Below are 23,381 nucleotides of genomic sequence, written 5' to 3' on the forward strand. Positions count from 1 at the left end.
ATGGATTTACCATTGGATTATTTGCTGGGCACACAGTTACTGGCAGCTGAGAATAGAAATACTCTTTCAGAATCATTTTATAGGTCTCTAAGAGAGCACCAGGCACCTGTAAAGCCTGCTCTATAGTGACAGCATCATACCCCAGTGAAACCAGTCACACCTTGTAACACTGCCATTTAAGACAAATCACCTTCTTCTTGTTTTCCTCCTATCCTGGGCTTTCCCCCCTTCCAACAGGAATGGAGCAGTTTGGAAAGATGTGTACACAACTCCTCTGTCCTGAGCTTTTTCCATACAGGTATTTACATTTTTTCATATTCACAATGGTCTTGTGCCCCTAACCCCCATGAATGCCAAGGGCATACTGTATAATGTACATGACACCACGTGATAAGCACCAGCCAAAAACACCTTTATTCTGTTAATATTCAATTTTTCTACCAACTAGCCTTCAAAGTGGCTTGCAAGCAAATGCCATTTCCTTTTTCCTTTTTAAAAAATCAGTAAACATTAAAATTATATATAGACTCTAAGCAAATGTCTCTCAGTGGAGATTCTTAAAGTGATTGTCCCTATATACAGTATTACAAAGATACTCTGAAGCTCTTAAAGTGATTGTCCTGTCTCTGGAACAGTTTTTATCTCTTCCCATTGCTATTTGACAGCTGTGTTAATCCAGTTAACGGGTCCATTTCAGCTACACAAGACCTTTTTGGAGCCAGTCTGTCATATGCAATCATCCATTAGACTTCCATTACTAGTAGCAGCCTCTACAACCATCTTCACTGTAACCAACACATTTCCAATCAAATCTTTGTGATTGTTGTTGTTATGTGCCTTCAAGTCGTTTCTGACCTATCATAGCAATAGCAGCTTCATTTATATACCACTTCATACCACACTAAGCAGTCTCTAAATGGTTTACAACTGTAAGCTAATGGCCTCCAATAAGCTGGGTGCTCATTTTATTCACCTCGGAAGGATTCAAGGCTGAGTCAGCCATGAGCTCTTGGCAAAATTTGTTCAGAGGAGGTTTGCCATTGCCTTCTCCTGAGGGTGAGAGCATACAACTTGCCCAAGGCCACCCACTGAGCTTCATGACTGAGGTTGGAATTGAACCCTAGTCTCCAGAGTCCTAGTTACCGTAAATGCTCAAACCACTATACCATCCTGGCTCTCTTATACCCACATAATATACCCATATAACTTTGAGAAAAACATATTTTTAGAAAATGGCACACAAATGGGTCATTCTCTGCATTTGTTCCAAAGAAGGGAAGATGTTCCTTGTGACAATTCCCAGCCCTACACAGAGGGGTCTAGAGGTCAAGATGACTAAACTGAGCCTGCCATACTTTGGCCACATTATAAGAAGACATGATTCATTAGAAAAGATGATAATGTTAGGAAGGAAGGAGGAAAAAAGAAAGACCTATGGATAGAGTCAATCAAGGAAGCCACGGCCTTGAGTCTGCAAGACCTGAGCAAGGCTGTTGATGATAGGGTGACCTGCAGATCTTTCATTCATAGGGTCGCCATGTCAAAGTTGATTTGAAGGTATTTAACAACAACAATTTTTATTTAGTAACTCCATAAAATCTCAAAGAGTACAGCTTGCAGCCTGAATCTCAATTTAGTATTCTTTTTAATATTCTCTTGCCAACATATTTTTCCAAAAGGACAAAATTAAAACCTATGAATAAGTCAGTGTATTTTATCTCACAAGTTACTATGGAAATATAATAATTTTGTTTTATTTATATACCGCTATTCCAAAGATCATAGCGGTGAACAGCAAGTAAGCTAATTAGCAAGTAAGCTAATTTGCCCCCAACAGTCTGGGTACTCATTTTAGCGACCTCAGAAGGATGCAAGCCTGAGTCGAGTTTGGGCCCTTTTGCTGGTCTTGAACTCGCAACCTTGTGGTTTTGAGTGAATGACTGCAGTACAGGCATTTAACCACTGCGCCAGAAATTAAGCAACAATTTAAGAATGACTAAAATCAGAATGCATAAATGACCATCCAAAAAACAAGCAATACACCAATACAACATCAAAGTATAAATCAGAATAATAAAATAGATCCTTATGACATCTTGTCAGAGGTTCTTGTCAGAGCCTAAGGGATAAAGAAGCAAACACCTGGCAAATACACTTGGGAAGGCTTCTCCATTTTGGAGGCTGTCACTACCAGTTGGGAACAGCAAGAACAAGGGCTTGGTTGGTGAACTGAACAAAATAGGTAGCTTAAGCTGCAGCATGTGTGCATGTGTATGTGTCATCAAGTCGCCTGTCAACTTACAGTGACCAGCTGAATTTCATAGGGTTTTCCTAGGCAAGGAAAACTTAGAGATCGTTTTGCCAATTCCTCCTTTGAAATACAGCACCTAGAATTTGTTTTGCAGTCTCTTATCCAAGCACTAACTAGAGCTGACCCTTCTCAGCTTCCAAAATCAGACATGATCTGGTGCCTCTGGGCAATTTAGGACTAAGCTGCAGAGGCCTATGTAAATATTTAGACTATAAATGTCATGGGGGAGCCAGTCTCATGTAATGGTTTGAGGGTTGCACTATGACTCTGGAAATGAAAATTCAAGTCCCTGCTTTCCCATGGAAATCCACTGAATGACTTTGGGTAAATCACATTCTTTCAGCACTGGAGAAAGGCAATGACAAACTCTCTGAACAAATCTTGTCAAGGAAACTCCATAACAGGTTCACCTCAGGGTTGCTATAATTCAGAAATGACCTGAAGGTACACAACAACAAAATATTTCTTGGGACAGGGACCTGGCCTCTTTAACATGGTAAAGCACAACAAACTCTTTATGGATAATGAAGCTACTGGGTGCAAGTGATGGAAGACATGTACCATAAGCACAGATTCAGAAAATATGAAAAAGCAATACCTTTTGTGTCAGCATTTACAGCATAGATATGATGCAGAAAGTTATTTAAATAATAATAATAATAATAATAATAATAATAATAATAATAATAATAATAATTATTATTATTATTAACCTTTATTTATAAATGCAGGGATGCATTTGGAAATGTAAGCTTCCAACGTCTAAAAATAAATAAAATAATAAAAATGGCCACGGAAGCGGCTTACAGGACCTGGGCTGCATCTGGGATGGACCTGGGCAGCGATTCAGTGGCGATTTCTGTGTGATAGGATTCTGCAGCCTCCAGAATTAGCACTGGATTCAGGAAAGGTAAGCTGCTGCCTTAACCCCATGCGAGAGGGTCCCTAGTGAGCTTCCAGGCTGACTGAGGATGTGAACGCTGATCTAGCCAACTATATTTTACAATGATTTTCAATAGCCAAAAGAGCAAATTATCTTCAAATACAGACAATAGAAATATCCAGGAGTGATGGCAGTATAAAATTACACTGCCATGTTCTAAAATCCTTTTTCACAGATAACAAATCTACAGGCCTCTGGATTCCTGCTGCGCATGAATACTTGCCTCATTTTGCATGCAAAAGGAGCAAGCACACAAGTCTCGTGGGAAGTGTTGCTTGATGAACAAACAGGCACCAATCTCTCACTGCTCATACAAGCGGCATTGCAGAGAGAAATACTCCCCAAGCTAATGCAATGTGACAGCTGCTGTGTGACCCAGCCAGTATCCTTGCAGGAGGGGAAAATGTGTTGAACTTCTATTTCCCTCTCTGTGTACATTTCCAGAATCAATGCCCAGCCTCTCAACTCTCTTGTCATACCTCCATAGTGGATTTCAGGTGAAGCAGTAGAAGTATTCATCTGCAACATACTTACACATCCTGGTTTTGTGTAATCTACACTCACATCACCCTGCAGATTCCAGGTACAGTGGGCCCTGGTATCCTCTGGGGTTTGGTTCCATGACCCCACCATGGGATACCAAAATCCATGGATGCTCAGATCCCATTACACACAGTGGCATAGTAAAATGGCAAAACCAAGGTTTGCTTTTGTGGTTTTTTTTTTTTTTGTTTTTAAATATATATTTTCAAGCCATGGATGGCTGAAAGAGCGTCATCCTCGCAAAACATGATAAACTGACACTGTGTTCATATTGCTTTAGTTGTGTTTCTTGTACCTTCATATGCGGAACACCCAAAATCTGCATTGGGTCAATAGCTTATCATGTCAGTCCAAATAGATATCATCATGTACTGATATAGCTATCACATACACAAAATGTGCACAACAGTTAGTGGTTAGGGGACAGACTATACACCCCAAACCCTCCAACTATACAGATTTGGCAGGTACAGTCACCATTAATTGTCTGGCATCCCACTTTTTCAGATGCTTTTAAAATGTCCCAGTTTCTCTCTCCTCCTCTCACTTTCTCTGTTTGTTCTCAGATTACTACATTTGCTGCAAATTGAGTTCAAAGTACAAAAGTAATTTGCATTCAAAACAGCAGGGAGAAGTGAGGAGGGGTGGAATCATGCCTTTCCCCATAGACTCAGGCAAAAGCAAACTTCTGCTACCTCTCCTTTTTATACATTCTTGCTTATTAATAACCATTGCTATGTTGAGCACATTATGTTGTTGCTTGGCCTCAAATGTCACCATTTTTATACGTGAAATGTTGGCAGGTATACTCTGCCGAAGACCTGAGAGGGCTGCATCATTCTTACCGTATCCCATGAAAAAAGATTTTTAAAACAAAATTGGGGGGAGGGGGATACCTTCAAATACCCCCCACACACTTCACTACATTTCTGTGCTCTCTGGACCATTTTAGTCCCCGCAAATGCCTTTTTTCAGCATAAAATGATCTGGAACCCAATTTTCAGATCATTTCTTGTTAGAAAAAACCTCCTTTCCTGTGTTTGAAATGGCCCAGCCAGGGCCAACAGCATTCCAAAATAGCATCACAAACCACCTGAGGGGCTCAAGGGGCAGCAATATGGTTGAAATGGCCTCCACATCCCCTACAGAACATTTGGAGGCATTCTGGAGCAACAAGTGTTTTTGAAAAGATTATTTCAAAACAAAAAAAAAAAAAGCTTTCCCCCCAAAAAAAAAAATGGGGCCCCGGGGGGGGGGGGGGGGGCCCCAAAGGGGGGGGGGGGGGTGGAGTCCTTCCACGCCTCCTAGAGTACATTTGAGGGCATCCTGGACCAAAGAAAACGAGTTTTTAAAATTTGTTTGAAAATCTATTTTGACCCCCTGGGGGCCACAAAATGGCCCTGGGAATTACATGTTGCCCCTGGGATGAACTTTCCCCATCCTTGCTCTATGCTTACAGACTAAGAAGAGGGTTTTTTTTTTAAATAGCATAAATGAACTTACCTGGAAGCATTCTAAGGGGGCGTTCCCACTTGGCAGATAAAACGGATTATATTGGCGCGATTCTGATTTGGATTACGTTCCGGGAATAATTCAAATTTTTTCCATTGTTTCCATTACTAAAAGGGGCAAATTACCTCGATTCATTTAGACCCTGTTTTCATTCCCATTTATTTTAAATTGCTTTATTTTAAAGTGGATTAACTTGCTCCCCGTTCCCATTTGTGTCCACAAGCTGTCAATCAAGCACGTAGGCTTCAGACGTCACAAGTCTACGGTTTTTTATTTTTAGGGCAGCCAATGAAAATTGGCTGCATCCAAGGCTCTTCTGTTGTGTCTCCCCAGACTAGAAGGAGGCTTGGCAAAGAAGGCAGCGGGCTTCATTATTGGGGAGAGAATCTTTGGGGAAGAGAGAAGATAAGGCTCTATCACCCCCCCTCAGATCCCTGGACGTCCAGGCTCTCCATTCCCCAAAATCTCTTTGCCTCCCCCATTGCTCCCTGGGCTGTCTGGGGGCGATCAAGCAGGGGTGTCCTGCAAAGCCCATCTGCTGCTCAGGCAGAGGTGAAAAAATAAAAAAGAATAATTAAAAATTGTGTTCAATGGCTCTTCTCACACATCGGTCTATGAATGAGGAGCAGAGGGCAGGTTGCAATCCACTGGGGGAAAGGCTATGCAAATGAAAGAAAGAAAATGGTGCTGGCAATGCAGAAAGAGACCAAAGAGGGTGACACCCCCAGGCCAGCCCCTTGAGTGCTGCTCCTTCCATCGTCAGGTTCCCGAATCAGACACCCTTTCGTTCCCATTCGGATACTGCAAATCGTACCCCGCTTTCAAAAATAACCTGCGTTATAACCTACTATTTTTTTAAACTGGTTTATAGGCATCTAATTCGAATTATACAATATAATTCGATTTTGAATCGAATCACAGTGGAAACAATTCCGGGGCATTGAGGAACTAATTTGGGCATCAGTGGGAACAACACCTCTTAATTCGCTTCATGATCTGCTTTATAGGCAAGTGGGAACACAACCTAAAAATCAATGGCTCTGGGCTGAATTGTGGCTGGGAACCTACAGAACCTACAGATTCCCCAAATGTGTTCCTTTGGTTCCCCACTAGGAAAACTGGACACCACTCCTATACCTTTAATGGTTGCATAGGGCCGGAGCAGATGGATGGGAAAGAGCGGGCCAAGTCCACTCCAGCCAGAAGTGGGTCTGAACGTCCGACTGCATGGCCTGCTCCCAAGGCAGGCCATGCACACAAGGGCTGACAGGAATTGGATTATCCAAGCTCCTTTCTGCTCTGGTCCAAAGGACCGGAGCACAGTTTCGGCATAGCTTCCAGCTGCTTTGGAGGTATGCGTTATCTAATTGGCATGCCTCCAAAGAGCTGGAATCTGCTTCATTCCACTAGTCTGTTTCACCTCATAGATTATTGAATTTGAGCAGCTCTTTTTTGTTACAGTACCTGTTTGCATAACAAGAAACCCTGGCTGTAATTCTCTCAAAGCTACATTAAAGATACAAGAGCCCTCTCCAGTTTTTAGCCTGGCAACCCTCTTCCCCATCTACTCTCTAACTTTGAGGCCAAGTATGTGAATTATAAACATAGCAGAGCTACAAGAGTACAAGATCTGGGATGAGTACAAGATCAGAAAAATGGAGGCAATGGAGAAAGAAACTGCCGGCGTCAGAAAAAGAAATTGCTTTTGTTTTTTGGCCATTTTCCTTGACCCCCCAAATACCTCCTTTGTTCCTCACATGACTGTTGTAGTGGTTGCAGTTTTGGATTAAGACCAGTGTGATTAAGCATGGAGGCAGGGAACCGTCTAATTAAATGATTTTATGTACAGTGCTGTGTAAATTTACAGCGCTATATAAATAAAGTTTAATAATAATAATAATAATTTAGGTCCAAAACTCACTGCAGAAATAATCCAGTTTGAGACCACTTTAACTGCTCTGGCTCAGTGCTAGGAAATCCAGGGTATTGTGGTATATTGTGGCACTAGATCTCTCTGACAGCGAAGGCTAAACGTCTCTCAAAAGTAGAGTTCCCAGAATTCCCTAGGATTGAGCCTGGCAGTTAAAGCAGTCTCAAACTCAATTATTTCTGCAGTGTGTTTTGGACCTTAGAGTCATACTTTAAAAGGTGCTCAGCCACAAAACTTCCTGAATGGACTTGGGTCAGTCATCTCTTTCTACCTAACCTAACTTTTAAATAGCACTTAATGTCGTATCTTGTGGGAGTGAGTTCCACATGTGACTCAAGGCTGTCAGAAGGAAGTATGTCTTGCCACAAGTACTTTCTTGCTAGCTCTGAACTTTAAAAAAGCCTTCCCTGGACCCCCTGGACAAAAACAACTACCGGCCAGTTTCACTTCTACCTTTTTTAAGCAAGGTGATTGAGAAGGCAGTCGCCATTCAACTCCAAGCTGTCGTGGATGAAACGGATTTTCTACATCCATTTCAAACTGGTTTCAGGGCAGGATACGGAACTGAGACCGCCATGGTCACCTTAGTCAATGATCTCCATCTGGGCACTGACAGAGGAAGTGTGACCCTGCTGGTGCTCTTGGACCTCTCAGTGGCCTTCGATACCATAGACCATGGTATCCTTCTGGAACGCCTGAGAAAGTCAGGAATCGGGGGCACTGATTTGTAATGGTTCCAGTCCTGCCTCTCGGGTAGGTTCCAGATGGTGTCGCTTGGGGACAGCTGTTCAGCCAAGAGGGAGCTCAAATCAGGTGTCCCTCAAGGCGCGATTCTGTCCCCAATGCTATTAACATTTACACAAAGCTGCTGGGTGAGATCATCCAGAGACATGGAGCGGGATATTATCAATACGCTGATGACACCCAAATATGTTTCACTATGTCTCAGACTGAAGCAGTGACTAAGGATGGCATCTCTCCTCTGAATGCCTGCCTTGGGGCAGAAATAGACTGGATGAGGGAAAACCGACTCAAGCTGAATCCAGGTTAGACGGAGGTACTAGTTATAGGGACCCCTAATCCAGGAATGGAGATATGTCCACCTATTCTGGATGGAGTCACACTTTCCCTCAAAGATTGTGCTCGTAGCTTGGGGGTGCTTCTTGACTCATCCCTCCAGATGACAGCCCAGATAAATGCGACAGTCAAGAGTGCCTGTTATCAGCTTCGGCTGATACGCCAGCTGTGGCCCTTCCTGGAACTGGGTGACCTAGAAACAGTAATACATGCACTTGTAACCTCTCAACTTGACTTCTGTAACATGCTCTACACGGGGCTACCCTCATGCCAAGTTCGGAAACTTATTGGTACAGAACATGGCAGCCTGACTGGTTGTGGGCATCTCACGAGCCACCCACATCACACCGATTTTAAAATCTCTTTACTGGCTGCCTATTAATAATACTTAATAATATTTATTTATTTATACCCTGCTCTTCAGCCAAGGCTATCAGAGCGGCTTACAGTTTGTTAATTAGACATTTCCCTGCCCTCAGGCTTGCAATCTATTAGTTTCCAGGCAAGGTATAAAGTGTTTGTTATTACCTTTAAAGCCCTAAATGGCTTGAGTCCAGACTACTTGCAGGAATGCCTCCTTCTACACAATCCACCACGCACACTTAAGTCTTCTGGGAAGAACCTATTACAACCAAAAAAGACCAGACTATCTATGGTGACCCAGAGGACCTTCTCATCGGCCACTACTAGGCTCTGGAGCGACCTGCTGGATGAGATCCATCATATTGCCACTTTAGAAGCCTTCAAAAAGGCCATTAAGATGGATGTCTTCCAGCAGGCCTTTCCAGACTAGCTCGGTTAAGTTTCCCTCCCCTTGCTAATTGTCTCCACTTTTCTCCCCTGGGATAATATACTTCATTCCCCCCAAAATAGGAACTGTATTGAAATTTATCTTTACTACTACTGTTTGAAAACTGTTTGAAAACACTACTGTTTGAAAACATTGAAATTCTGGACCATGCCAACCACTACCATGTCAGGATACACAGGGAAGCCATTGAAATCCACAAACACCAGGACAATTTCAACAGGAAAGAGGAAACCCTTAAAGTAAACAAGGTTTGGCAACCAGTCCTGAAAAATAGCAAGATAAAGACTCAACAAATGCAAATGAGAAATCTCCCAGCAGACAATGAGCACTATCAAGCAGACATTAATCCTCCTTTGCAGACCCTCCCACCCTGAGGCCTGCCATTAGCAACAAAACAATCCACATGCAAATCACTCCTGCCCTTCCAGGTCACACAATATATATACCCAAGTCCTTTCCAGGCAAGCGTTCTTTGAAGATGCCAGCCACAGATGCTGGTGAAATGTCAGGAAGAAACTCTTCTAGAACATGGCCACATAGCCAGAACCACCCCCCCCCCCCAAAAAAAATCCACTGGTTTTGTTAACTGGGCTTCCAAACACATGGACAACTGTATTGTCCTATGAAGCAGACAAAACGTCAGTATTCCCGTTAAGGAATTTTAAGCATTGGAATTTCAGCATATTTGGCATGGGGAAATTAAAACATGGCTTTGCACTGTTTTGGCCTATTTATTTACATTACCGAATGAGCAACACACACTATCTCTCTCTCTCTCTCTCTTTTTGGGAAGCAACAGAGACTTTTTATTCTCTATGCACATAACTTATATAATGATTTTACTAGATCTCTAAGTCATCAATCATCCGTTTGCTAAGGAATACAGTCTCTTTTCTTTTGGAACTTTGCTGCTTTTATTTGCATCTAGTCAACTTTAACTTATGGCAACCCAATGAAAGAGAGACTTCCAGAATCTCCAGTCATCAGCCGCCCTACTCACATCTTGCAAACACAGTGTCATGGCTTCCTTGATGGAATCAAAGAACTATATATCTCTGAACAAGCATCCATAAAAAAAAAAACCTTACACAACACTATAATATAGTCACCAGTCCACTTAGCAGCGCAACTGCTTCAACTATCACTGTTTCTAACAGCTGCCTAGTGTACTGTTCCTAAGATAAGTACCATATGTGATAATGCTTAGCCTATTGGATAAATATCTGTTAATAGAAATGTATAACAGATGCCTCTGTTTTGTGATGTCTCTGAAAATGTGTGTGACCTTTTTTTTAAAATGGATGTCTGGTCAGAGATTATGCTTGATGATTGACTATGTTACCTATGATATTATAGAGTTTCCTTCATTTCCTGCATCCCTCAACCTTTTACGAGGACAAGTTAAGTCAAGGAAAGATTGTTAGTGTACATGGAGGGAGCACAAACTGGCAATTCCTGGCTCTGTAGAGAGAGCTCTTCTTTGTACCAGTCTGGAAGAATCTGGCATAGTCTGGAAGAGTCAACCCAAATCTTTATTTTGGTCTATGACCAATAATATAGAAAAGAATAAAAATGATAAAAGAATGGTACTTTGAGCATGAAACTGGTCAGGTTATACTCCAAATGAGGGAGGCTACATGCAATGGCTTGATGGACAGTACATGCAGTGACACAAAATTTAGCAACGCTAAAAGTAACTGATTTACTTACCTCAGAAAGAAAGAAGAAAGCATAAAAAGAATCTGTATGGTCTGGAAAATTAACTAAGATGGGATCAATCAAGATTTTCCTGAGACCATTGTTTAAAAATGCCATTAAAGAAAGATATGGGCCACTGGTTTGCCTTCCTTGAATCACAAGGGCATGTGCGATCATAGAGGGGGGTTTGTGAGATCTTTTTTCCAGCACAGCTGAAGGGAGAGAGAAGCATTTCTTTTTGACTTTTTGCATGTAAAGAAAATGCCCTGCCAACAAGCCAAGGCTTTATCTCTTCTTTGAATATATTTTAAGGACAGTATTTAGTCTTAAAAGCATCAATACAATTCAATCCCCAGAAAGGCTAAGGTTCTCCACATTAGTCAACATGGTATTAATTGTTATTATTATTGGATTTCAACAAATGCCCTCACTTTATTCAGCATTTTCCAACAGACAGTAGACTACAGAGTGGGGGATTTGAGCCAGAACGGAGTAGAGAAGGCCGGGAATGGTGCCCACTAGCAATGACGTGTCTTTCCACAAATTACACATGAGAAAAATATGGGACACCCTCCTGCTAGCTCAGTACATCTGGCTGTAGGAGGGAAGAAACAGGAGCTACAAACCAGGAACTCCCCTGCCATATGGCAAGAATTGTACTCAGAGCTGCAATGAAATGGCAGCACATGGCCCACCATCCCCCCTCCATGCTTTAGTCTAACAACCCTTTTTAGATTCCTAGAATTCAGAGATAAGACAAGTGCATGGTTAAACATTTCTGCCCACTTCCACCCATTACTCACTGACATCTCCCATGTATGTAGTGGGCGATAGTAGTTGTTCCTTGGTTCTGGCTAGTGATTCTTCAGTGGGCGTTGTAACATTCTTCTCGGCTAAAGTCACGAAGATTTGCTTATGGGCACATTGTCTTCTCAGGTGTTGCATGGGTGGCTCCTCTCAAACATCATGCCTCATATGCACTTTAGAGACTGTGTGGACCATAAATGATGTGTAACATGTGGCACTTCACTATTCTGGAGGCTGCTTGGAAACAGCACCTCTGACAACTGGATCCCTTTGTATTTTAGTTGTACAGAGAAATCAACAGTGGTAACTGGTGGATCCCATGTCAAAGGAGCAATGAACTCTCAAGGAGCAATTCTATTTTGGAGAAAGGGTTCTGTGGTTTGCCTTAGGGTTGCCATAAGTTTGAAACAATTTGAAGATACACAACAACAGAACCTTTAATTACTCCTTTAAAGGTCTGGGCCAAAACTCAAAGCAGATTTGTTACACCTCAGATGTGGAAAATCACTAGTCGCCACTGGAAACCATCAGTTGGCTGAAATTGCCACAAAAATGTCTTAGCAACAGGGCCTTTGCACATGAAGTTGGTCAGCATCAGCAAGCAGGAAGGAGGCTTTTTTTTTACATAGTGTTGCTGCTGTTCTATTTTCTTCTTGATGTAATTTCATTATTTTTGTCACCCAAAATAATTAACTTTATCAGGCGAAGTCTTGTTCTGGCTTTCTTGTCTGGTGCAAAAGATCCTTTCACAAATATCATGATTTAGGGATCAGATGGATCACGGTGAGTGTGTCTGGGGCATGCAATAGGCATGTTTACCCTAGGTCTGTCTAAGCCTTCCATTCTCATTTTATTTTCATAATAGGGAATAAAGTTGCCAGGTGTCCCTTATCTGAAAGCCAGAGTGCTTGTCCATTATGGGGATGGCAGCTGTCCCTTATTATAAGGATTGTACCTTATTTGGGGGCTGGAAAGCTCTTACTTTTATACAGAGTAAACATGATGCCCCCCAAATCCCATAGTTTTGGATGTGACCCCCTCACGAAGACAAAAATGCAGGCACCATGTGGACAATACATACCCCTACACATGGGCACTATCTTGCTGCCATAAGGAGCTGTTCTGTGCTCCCAGTGGCAATGCTGGCTGGGGATACTAGGGTTATAGTGAGGGAAAGTATACTTACAAAGCTCTCAGTCCTTTTCATAATAAATATACAGTTATAGTGGAAATCTGATGTAAAGGTGGTGGCTGTGAGAAAACAGCACTCTGGAAAGCTGATGGTATTCCACAAAATTTCACCCTGCAAGTGGATGGAAGCAATTCCAAGCCAACATCTCTCTCCCAGCATTAACAGAAAATTCAGAAATTATCATCAGGGACAGGTAGATATTTTTAAATACTATTTTGCATTCCCTGATGGGAAGATTATTTAAAACCAGTTATTTTTTTATAACTGAAACCAAGTTGGAATTATTTTGCTGTTAGGAATAATATTTATTATTCAGACTGGTTTATTCAGAAGACCACACATTGTGTGTAGCTATTTTCTCAACTAGGGCTGTATCTGCACTGTAAAAATAATGCAGTTTGACGCCACTTTAACTGCCATGGCTCAATGGGACGCAATGCTAGTATTTGTAGTTTGTTGTGGTACCAGAACTCTGTGACAGAGAAGTCAAACTAATCTCGCAAACACTTTTGGAGATTAGAGTTCCTTCAGCTGACATATCAAGTCGTTGAACTGGCTGAGGGATTTGGGGACTCCAAAAATGTAACTTTCCCAACCTCTGATCTTGGTGTATCACATGGATAAAGGTGGAATCGTGTGTACAACAGAATCCATGCAATCTCTGCAGCAATTAGGGGGTGTTCTCACTTGTGATTTAAAACAAATTTAAATACAGTGGTTCATTTTAAAGTGATTCAAAATACAGCGAGTGTTATCCCGCTTTTCAATTTGCTTTATTTGTATCGTTCCCATTTACTTAACGTTTTATTTTGATTCGCTGTAATTGACCCTGTTTCGTCCCCATTCAAGGATGAATCGGTGTATATTTAAATTGGTTTTGTACTTTTTCGTTCACATTCACTTGTTTCGGCTGTCAATCAATGCGACGTCATCATGACGTCACATTAATTCGGAGTAACACACACCGATGTAGCCTGTACCTGCGTTCCCACTACCTGGCCGTTTTTAATTCGTTATAAATTTCGCGGTTGTTTTTTTTAAAAGAGCCAATCAGGAGGCGCTTATTCGTCCTCTTCTGTGTCTCCCCATATTAGCTGCCATAACTCAGTGCTAGGGAATCCTGGAAATGGTAGTTTATTATGGCACCAGCACTCTCTGGCAGAGGAGGTTAAGTGTCTCACAAACACAACAAACACAACCATCCCATAGTTCCTCTGGAAAGAGCCTCGTAGCCCCAAATTCGCTTTGGCTGCCCCATGGGGAGAGAATCTTTGGGGAAGGTTGCTCCCAGGACTGTCAGGAGAGCCTTGACGTGGGGATATGTCCTGCAAAACTCATCCCATAGTTCCTCCAAAGCCCATCTGCTGCTCAGGCAGAGGTGAAAAAGAAAAAAAGAATAGTTAAAAATGGTGTTCAATGGCTCTCCTCACACATCGGTCTATGAAAGAGGAGCAGAGGGGAGGTTGCAATCCACCGGAGGAAAGGCTATTATGCGAATGGAAGAAAATGGTGCTGGCGATGCAGAAAGAGACCAAAGAGGGTGACACCCTCAGGCCAGCCCATCGCGCTCCGCTCCTCCCATCCAGTTGACCCAATTCAAAGGCCGAAACGTTCCTATTTAAATACTCCGAATCCTATCCCGAATCAAGGAAAATTGTAGGTTTGATCCATCTATTTTTTTAACCCGGATTATATGCCATTAACACGGATTAAATAAAAATCCGCTTTACAATGAACGATTGTGGGTTACTCTGGAACTGTTCTAGAGTTAATTTGGTTTCTAATAGGAACGCTATACCTTGGATTCGATTTGTAACACGGAGTATAAGCCAGTGAGAACACCCCCTTAGTTTCCAAACATCTGAGGACGCTCAGCAGCCTGCATTTCAAAAGAGCAGTGCTAATTAGACTTTATGGTAAGAACAGATGACTTCTCAGAGAATTTTTTTGGTGGGTGGGGAGGAACACTCCAAAGAAGATCTTGCTCCCACTGAAATTAATTAGTACGGTAGTGTATAATGTCGCTATAGCAAATGCTTCCTGTTTTTATTTGGTGGCAGAAATCCCTCAGCACTCCATTTGCAAAAGGTAAGGAGAACATTGATTAGAAAACAAGCCAGACTTTGGCCATAAGGACCTGTGAATCAAGCAGCAAAACCATCAGAGGGGCTCCACTTTATTGCAGTGGCAGTATCTGCAATGATGTTGATAATATTAAATATTTACTAGTATTTATGTCTTCTGAAATTTACATTGTATCTTAATGTCAGGCACAATATCTGTATCTTTTTAAAAATTTGCACTGAATCAGCAAGTTGTGTGTTTCAAGCACTGCTTTGTTATAACTGCATTCTTCACATTAATAAACTGTACTGGATTGTAATTGTCATGACTGTGACTGTGGAACACAGGGTGGCTCACAATTTGAAACAAGTACAATATAGCTAAAATATTCAAAACAATCAACGATAAAACAGATTTAAAGTATTCTGCCTTTAATTCTGAACACTCCTCAAAGGCAGCCCCATGAAGACACATCCAAACTGGGTGTTACAGTAATCCAAACTGGGTCTGCTTCAGGTCACTTTGGAGGAGGTATGCTATTTAAATGACACACACATCTTAATAGTCCAGAAGCCACACCAAAGCTGCGCTCCAGGCCTTAGGACTGGAGCGCAGCTTTAGCCCAGCTTCTGGCCTCTTAGGATGCATGAATAATTAAACAGCATACCTCCAAAGAGACCTGAAGCAGCTTTATTTTGGCCTGTCTGTTCAGGCCCTAAGACATGTACCACCTTAGCCAGGTCAGGCATCTCCAGGAATGGATACAGTTGACACACAGGCTTCAAATGTGCAAAAGCACTTCTGCCCTGCCCACAGCAGAAACCTGGGCATCCAGGCTCAAGAATACACTCAAACTGTGAGTCTGTGTCTTGAAGTAGAGTGTATCCCCATCCAGCATAGGCTGACTCCCTATTCCCTAATCTACCTTTTGACGGAAGTTCTGTCTTGTCTGGATTAAGTTTCAATTTGTTTATCCACATCCAATCCATTAAGACATAACCAGTCGTCAAGCTAAAGAATGTGATGGAAGCCCTGCTGTTCCACTGGAACTTTAATATGGTGCTACTTTGGTACAACTGTAATGATACATGGTGGGGATTGCTATTCAATTTGTCATGCCACTATTTTTACTGCCAGGAACTGGGCAAGGTGCTTATGGGACTTTCTAGATATGCCAGAATTACATAGCTTGTTTTGATATGATACATATCAATTTGGTGGTTCAATTATCTGTCCTGCCTCAGGCAGCAAAATGTCTTGGGCTAACCTTGATCTGTAAGAGTGGAAGCAGGATGTCGGGCTACAACAACATGGCCAGGCACCACCTTCTGACATCAAAGAGTTTGATGAGAGGCTTCAGGACGGACACAGCAGCAGCAGCGGCAGGTATGGGATGTGTAGGGCCATCTGGATGCGGGTGGAAAAGTTAATGGGTGTTGTTCCCTTAGAAACTGTTTCCCCCACAGAACCTGTTATCCTTTACTTCAGATACACTGGTTATGACATAAAGGGGATCCTACTACCACCTTGAGCATGACGTTAACAGGCCTTTCTAAGATTAAACCCATCTTAATTTAGGACCAGCATACTCAAGAACAAGCCTTCCATTATAATAGTCTAAGGTAGGGTCAAAAACAATGGCCATGGAAGAGCTAAAAAAATTCAATCTAGATGACAAGAAAATTGAAATGGTTAAAAACCTTTGACACCTTGGATCAATTATTGATCAGAATAGAGAATGCAGTCAAGAAATCAGAAAAAGATTAGGAATGGGAAGGGCAGCTATGATAGAACAGGACAAGATCCTTAAGTGCAAAGATATACAATTGAACAATAAAATTAAGATCATCCAAGGCATGGTATTTCCCATCACCATGTATGATGCAAGACCTGGACAGTGAAGAAAACTGATAGAAAGAAAATAAACTTCTGATATGTGGTGCTAGAGAAGAGTGCTGAGGATACCGTGGACAGCCAAAAAGACTAACCAATGGGTCTTAGAACAGCTCAAGTCAGAACTCTCCTTGGAAACATGGGCCCTCTTCAGACGGGCCTTTGCAGCACCCCTGTCACATGCTAAGGGTTGGCCAAGGGCGCACCATCCTTACTGGCCTCACCCCTAGCACGTGACAGGGGCGTCAAAATGGCGGCACCCTGTACACACAGGCACCACCATTTTGATGTGACGGACGCTTAGCGTCTGCACGTCCCGGCATGTTTGTGATGCCACAAGTGCGCCATTGGCACACTGCAGCATCACAAACGCGCCGCAAGATCCTGCTTTTTAAGAGTTCTTTTTGCTGCGCAAGGGAGCCGCACCATTTGTCTGCTGTGGCTCCCTCGCGCAGCAAAACAAGGCATGGATAGACCGCCCTTTTTGGGCTGTCTGTATCCCGCCTAAGATGACTAAATTGAAGCTGTGGTACTTCGGCCACATCATGTGAAGATACAGCTTACCAGAGAAGACAATGATGCTAGAAAGGGAGAAGGCAGTAGGAAGAGATGAAGACCTCATACCAGAAGAAAAAATTCAGTCAAGGAGGCTATGGCCCTGAGCATTGCAGGCCCTGAACAGAGTGGCCGAGGACCAGAGGTCTTGGAGATGTCTCATTCACAGGGTTACCATGAGTTGAGATTGACTTGAGGACATTTAACAACAATAGAGTTGCCAGAGTGAAAACTGCTTTTTTAAAAAAAATACCTTTAATGTTTGGGTAGAAGAGGAAATTTCAAATGTTGCTTGTGACCTACTTATGTGGCAAGTGACACCTGCTGAAGTTCTCTCTTCTACACGTCTTAAAAGTTACAGGAACCTTTTCTAGTCCTCAATCTGGCAACATTCAGAGATCTTCTGAAGGGTTGCTCCTAGTAGTTCAGCCAGTGTCTGAGATACATTTACCAGAAGTAATGCCTTTCATCTTCTCTCCTGTGGAATGTCTTTCTAAATGAGATCAGGCGTGTAGTTCTCTTTTTCTGATCTTTGCCAAAATCTATCAGAATTGTGAAATGCTTGGACATTTTGGAAGATAGGAATTACACTATTAATGTAGAGTCCAAGATCTAGGATTCCTACCTATTTACCTGCCAAGATGCTGCCAGGCTGAATTAAATATGCTTAGAGCTGAAACACAGCTGTTCAGTTGCTGCACTTTTGGCCAAATACAGAATTAGCTTCAGTTACTTAAAATAAATTAAAAAATAAAATTTAAAAAACATGGGTATTTCTATGCATAGTAATTTCCCCTGTGGCCTTATTCTCAGTGAGATCTTGGGTATGGTCTTTAACCTATCAAGAAACCAGAAAAGGACAACAAATATGATTAGTTGACCTTCTGTCTTTCTGCATGTTGGAGATCTGATTTGGCTTTCCCTCCTTCCCAATCTTCATCTAGTAACAACAGAGATAGACTATTTGAATATCTGCCGCATCCTGATCGGAGGAAGGGCGGCATATAAATAAAATTTTTATTTATTATTATTATAAAAGAAATTACACTGAACTGTTCAGGTGGAACTAACTCCCCCAACATTCAACTCCTGGGCAGTATAATGCACTGCCAAAAAGTATCCTTTATGATAGTATAGCATATACTGAAGTCTCTGTTCAGGAAACTGAAAGCCTTTAAATGCCGCTTGGCCCTCAACCACAAGATGCTGTGCAACTGAATCAAAACAAAGACGCACTAGAGAACTGATCCTGTGACTGGAAGGAGATAAAAGTTTTAAGAGAGCTGAAAGTAGTCCAAAGAGACCTCACTTCCAATACAGTGTACATGCATTCCTGTAGACACTGTGTTGCCTTTGGTCAAACAAGACAAAAAAAAATCATTCATCAGTGTCAAAAGGACATGAGATTATGGTGCTCTCATGGTAGAATCCCTCTCTGAACTCACGATTTCTGCAAAGTCTTAAATTCAAATGCTATGTTATGAAGTGGTGGGTAAGGCACAAGACATCTTCAGGATGCAGTTTGTTGAGCAGCTAAACAGCAGTCATGAAATACTGTTTCAAATCCCTACTTGGCCATGGAAATGGGGCAAGTCACACTCACAGGAAGGCAAGGGAAAATCCTTTCTGAACAAACTGTTGCCGAGAAATCCCCATTACAGGAAACTCCCTTAAGATCACCATAAGTCAGAAATGACTTTGAAGACAACAAAAATACTGTTGGTTGAACAGCTGCAGATCTGACCCACTGTAGTACTGTCCAAAATATATTTTATCATTTTGCCTAACCCATGATAAGGTTCTCTTAGAGTCGCCAAAAGTCGGAAACAACTTGAAGGTACACAACACATACATACAAAAACAGGATTCTAATAGAAAACTCTCTCAAAAGGTGCAACAGTTTGCTTCTGTATGACCGTACTGGGAAGGACAAGATTCCACCTCCTCCTCTGCTTTCCCCCAGCTGAGTTAATTGAGAGCAAACTGCTTTGCACTTTGAACGCAGCTTGCAACTATTGAAAGAAGCTGGGCAAAGGCGGAAGTGGGAGAAGACACTGAGATATTTTTAAAGCAGTTGGAAAAAAAATGGGACAGCAGGGGAGTAGCCACGGCTGTCCCTGCCAAATTGGGACAGTTGGAAGGCATGTAGGTTTCCTTGGATCACACGGTGACCCTAGCTTAGTTCCTAGCAATACTGCAAATATATATATATTTAAATGCTGCTTCAAGCTCCCTGCACAGAAGATTAGAGATAATGGGAAACTGCCATTATCACGACTTCACATAGTTAAGTAGCCATTAGCAGGCAGCCTCAAACCTCTGGTTAGTTTTCTGATGCATCACATGCCTGAGCACAGTCACCCAAAAGCGCACACATTAAGAATTCAGGATTTTGCATTGTTTTCTTATTAGCCAACACAAACAAAACACATGCACCTCCAAGAATTCAGGACGGAAGTAGGAAGCATCTCTCTTATTTTTGACCAGCAAAGCCAAAATCCCAAATAAACTACTAGCTGGGGGGAAAACATACCAGAGCACAATTGTTGAACATACTGCACATTCCTCATTCTGTCCATCTATTGCTTTTATCCAGAGAGACCATGTGTATATGCCAAACTCATGCTTAGGACACAACTCTGTTTGACGGGGTGAGGTGCTCAAAGTTTTCCATAATAAGCCATTCTTTTTACTTTAACAGTGGAAGTTTCCATGCTACAGGTATAACAGTCCCAATTCTAGACTTCCCATCTGTTCTTTCTGCTTAATTAAGCCCAATGATACCTGTTATACTGGAAAGGGACATAAAACCAACAAAGTTTAAGCAAATCACCTTTTTGAAGTACAGGTTCCTGAATCTCCTACCACCATAGACACTGGTAGGTTTTCAGGAGTGTAGTCCAAAAAAGGAGTTTGTCTAAGCTCTGAAAACTGAGGGTAAACATCTTTGCTCCAGAGCAAGACAGTTTGCCAATTTCGTACTCCTTGGGTTGAAGTCTTCGGCTAACTAAAGTCTGGAAAATTGTATAGTTGGATTCCCTTCAACACAGCTGGCTTGTTTGTAATTGTCTAGACTTCACAGTCCATGTGAATCATGCCTTTTCGCCACCAGAATGGAAGCCAGTTGTTTTTACCTGGAATGTACAGCCTTGACAATATTGTTCTTTCATTCAATTTGGAGACACAGATTAAAAAATTGTAAAAAGTGTTTCAGAATCAGCTTTAAAAATCAACAAAGCTTAGCTCTCCTTAACCTTTCCTATGCCGTACTTTCAAACAGCACTAGGAATCATGTAGCCTTCCTGGTGCTGTTTGACTGCAACTCCCAGCAGCCCTAGCTTGTGTAGGCAATGGCAAAGAATGGTGGGAGCTGCAGTCTACCAGCTGATTGCTGAATAAACAAAAGGCAGGATGCTAAGCTAATTGGCTAGTAGCCAGCAAGATGATTTTTCGCATTACATACTGTGGAACAATGACATTATTGTGTTGTGTCACATGGGGAGATGCTTTACTTAATAGCTAAACAGGTTTCAACAACAATACTAAGAAATTAGCACTTGTGACCTTTGAGGGCTGGTAGCTACTAGCTCTCACTGCATCCCACTTGCCAAGGCATGGGCTGATGGCAACTGGTCAGTTTGCATGCAACTCATGATGGAGATAGAAGTCAGCTGGCTGGCTCGCAGGCAAGAAACGAATATAAAGCAAGGTACTGTAATTTGGTTTTAGAGGACTGATGCACCTTTAAATACTCACCGTGTCTTCAATTCCTATCCCAGCTCAATCTAGAGTATTTGTCAATTATGAAATTTTACATAAAAGTGCTTCAAATATTTGTAGTGGTTATTTTTTTCCTCCTAAGGAAATCAGTTCATTGAAACGCTGCTCTGGGCTTCCTTCCACTCAAAGCAATGGGAAGAGTAAAACATTATTTTACTATGCTTACTAGATTGCAAAATGTATGCCTACTTTCTGGATATGTGTCTAATGAAACTCCTTGGGTATTATGTCTGAGTAAACATCTACAGGATTGCATGGCTAATGTGCCTTTAGCACAGGAATGAGAAACATATGGACCCCAGCTCTTCTCGGTCCCAATCAGTGTGGCCAAAGGACAATAAGTGGAGAACCAAAGCTTCCACATCCCTGCCTTCATATAATACAGTTCCTTTCTGTGTATATCACTGCTTTGGGGGGGGGGGGGGGGGGAAGGCCTCATAAGGCCTTAGAATGATCGAGAGTGGAAAACTGATGTGGGATCTCAGGTCTGTGGACAGTAACATGAACAAGGTAGCAAAAAACCCATTGGGACTTACCTTGTGTGAATAATGCTGATCCACAACCCTTGCTAATCCAAAATCACCAATCTTCAGCACCAAGTCCTCTGTGTTAATGAAGATGTTGGCAGGCTTTAAATCCCTGTGCAAAACATTGGCTGAATGGATGAACTTCAAGCCTCTGAGCAATTGGTACATGAAAAGTTTGGCATGTTCCTCAGAGAGTGGTCCTTGCTCCAACAGACGGGCCAGGTCTGTCTCCATATATTCCTGGATAACATACACCATGTTAAATTTAAACAAATCCCCTTGAAGGTCTGCTCCTTTGGGTCCTAACACCTCATAGACCTTCACGATGTTGTCATGGTCCATTCGACGGATTATCTTGATCTCCCGGAAGGCATGCTTCAAGCTTTGTGCATCATTGATGGCGATCTTTTTCACAGCCACCTTGCGGCAACTTTTGCTGTCAACTGCTGACAGTACGAGCCCATTCACACCAAAGCCCAGGGGTCTGAAGTTGATAAAACGGCAACCCAAATCATAACCATACATGTTTGCGATGTAATCACACTTTTCCGCCATGGTGGTGTCTTCTTTGTTCCTGTAATAAAATCCCACCAGAGAGCCAGAACTTCCAGATCACCAATCTGGTTTGAAATCAAATGGCTCATCATGCTTATGAATTAAAATCTCCAAGTTTCCTTGCTTGAAGCCCATAGTGACAGAAGAGAAGGAGTTTGAATATTCAGAAGTGTGAAGTGAGAAACTAGGCATGAAGTCAATTCAGAAAAACTTTCTTCAACAGGCTTGGAAATTTAAAACAATGACTCATTAGTTCAGAAAGAGGGCAGACAGATTGTTTTGTAAAGGTACAACTGCACTTAAGCAAATTAATCTAGGGAAGGCTCTACCTGAAACATGCCAATAAACTAAAAGACTCATAAGAATTTCAAAATTATCCTTCTCATTTCTTCTGTTCTGGGGAATATGCCTCAGTGAAACCTAAATCACTTTTAAAATAATCTTGGTTACCTAGATATGGATCTTCTGTGACAAAGGTTGGATATCAGTATTTATACCAGAAATATTTTGTTCTCCAGAAATGTTACGTTGTTAGCATTGTGAGTTAATGCTTCTCCATGCAAAACAAGTAATGAGGATTTGGTTAACTTTATATCGCATCTTTAAATACAAAACCAGTTTTCCATTTCATCATCTGGAGACACATTAAAAGGAAAAAAAGTACTATCCTCATCAGCTGATCTTGGTGCCACGCATCTGAATACTCAATTTCGTTCCATTTTTCCACATTCTTTATTTGCTGATATATGTGTTATTTGGTCTTCACAGTGCCATATCTCCTCCTTGCTTATTCTAGAGGGTTTTCCTGCAAGGAAGACAAAACACAAAAAGCTTAACATAATCCATGATAATGTAATCCTCTTTAAAAAAAAATCTGTCTTTCTGAATAGAATAGACAATATAAATGATATTTTTTTCAGTACCTCAAGTGTTATCCTTGCTAAATGATAATAAACACACACACACACACACCCTTAAACCTCTCTACTCCCCTCCTTTTCTACACTCATACAATATCTATTTTTCTATCTGAACATTTCCCAGCACAAGAGGCAAACTCTTGGAAGAATGTGACACACAAAAACACAACAATCAGATACCTTGCTGTGAGTTTAGAGCTATACAATCAATTTCAAGCTCTCCCTTTCATCAATGATTGTGAGAAATAACAACAGAGATTAGT

The 23,381-nt window shown here is 41.8% G+C and overlaps 1 protein-coding gene across 3 annotated transcripts in view; it reads right to left on the reverse strand.

Moving 5' to 3' along the window:
- Positions 1-23,381, reverse strand: part of MAPK4 (mitogen-activated protein kinase 4) — a 121,846-nt gene that overhangs the window by 21,333 nt on the left and 77,132 nt on the right. For 2 of the 3 annotated variants that reach the window (XM_042455501.1, XM_042455499.1), the window contains one exon: positions 21,653-23,003. In XM_042455501.1, coding sequence (XP_042311435.1) covers positions 21,653-22,198 — 546 coding nt within the window. In that variant the 5' untranslated portion in view covers positions 22,199-23,003. Of the gene's footprint in view, positions 1-3,024; positions 3,072-21,652; positions 23,004-23,381 lie in introns of those variants that run through there. The other variant, XM_042455502.1, reaches the window with a different exon arrangement.

The sequence above is a fragment of the Sceloporus undulatus genome, chromosome 2 (assembly GCF_019175285.1).
Source record: "Sceloporus undulatus isolate JIND9_A2432 ecotype Alabama chromosome 2, SceUnd_v1.1, whole genome shotgun sequence".
In the NCBI taxonomy this organism is placed as follows: domain Eukaryota; kingdom Metazoa; phylum Chordata; class Lepidosauria; order Squamata; family Phrynosomatidae; genus Sceloporus; species Sceloporus undulatus.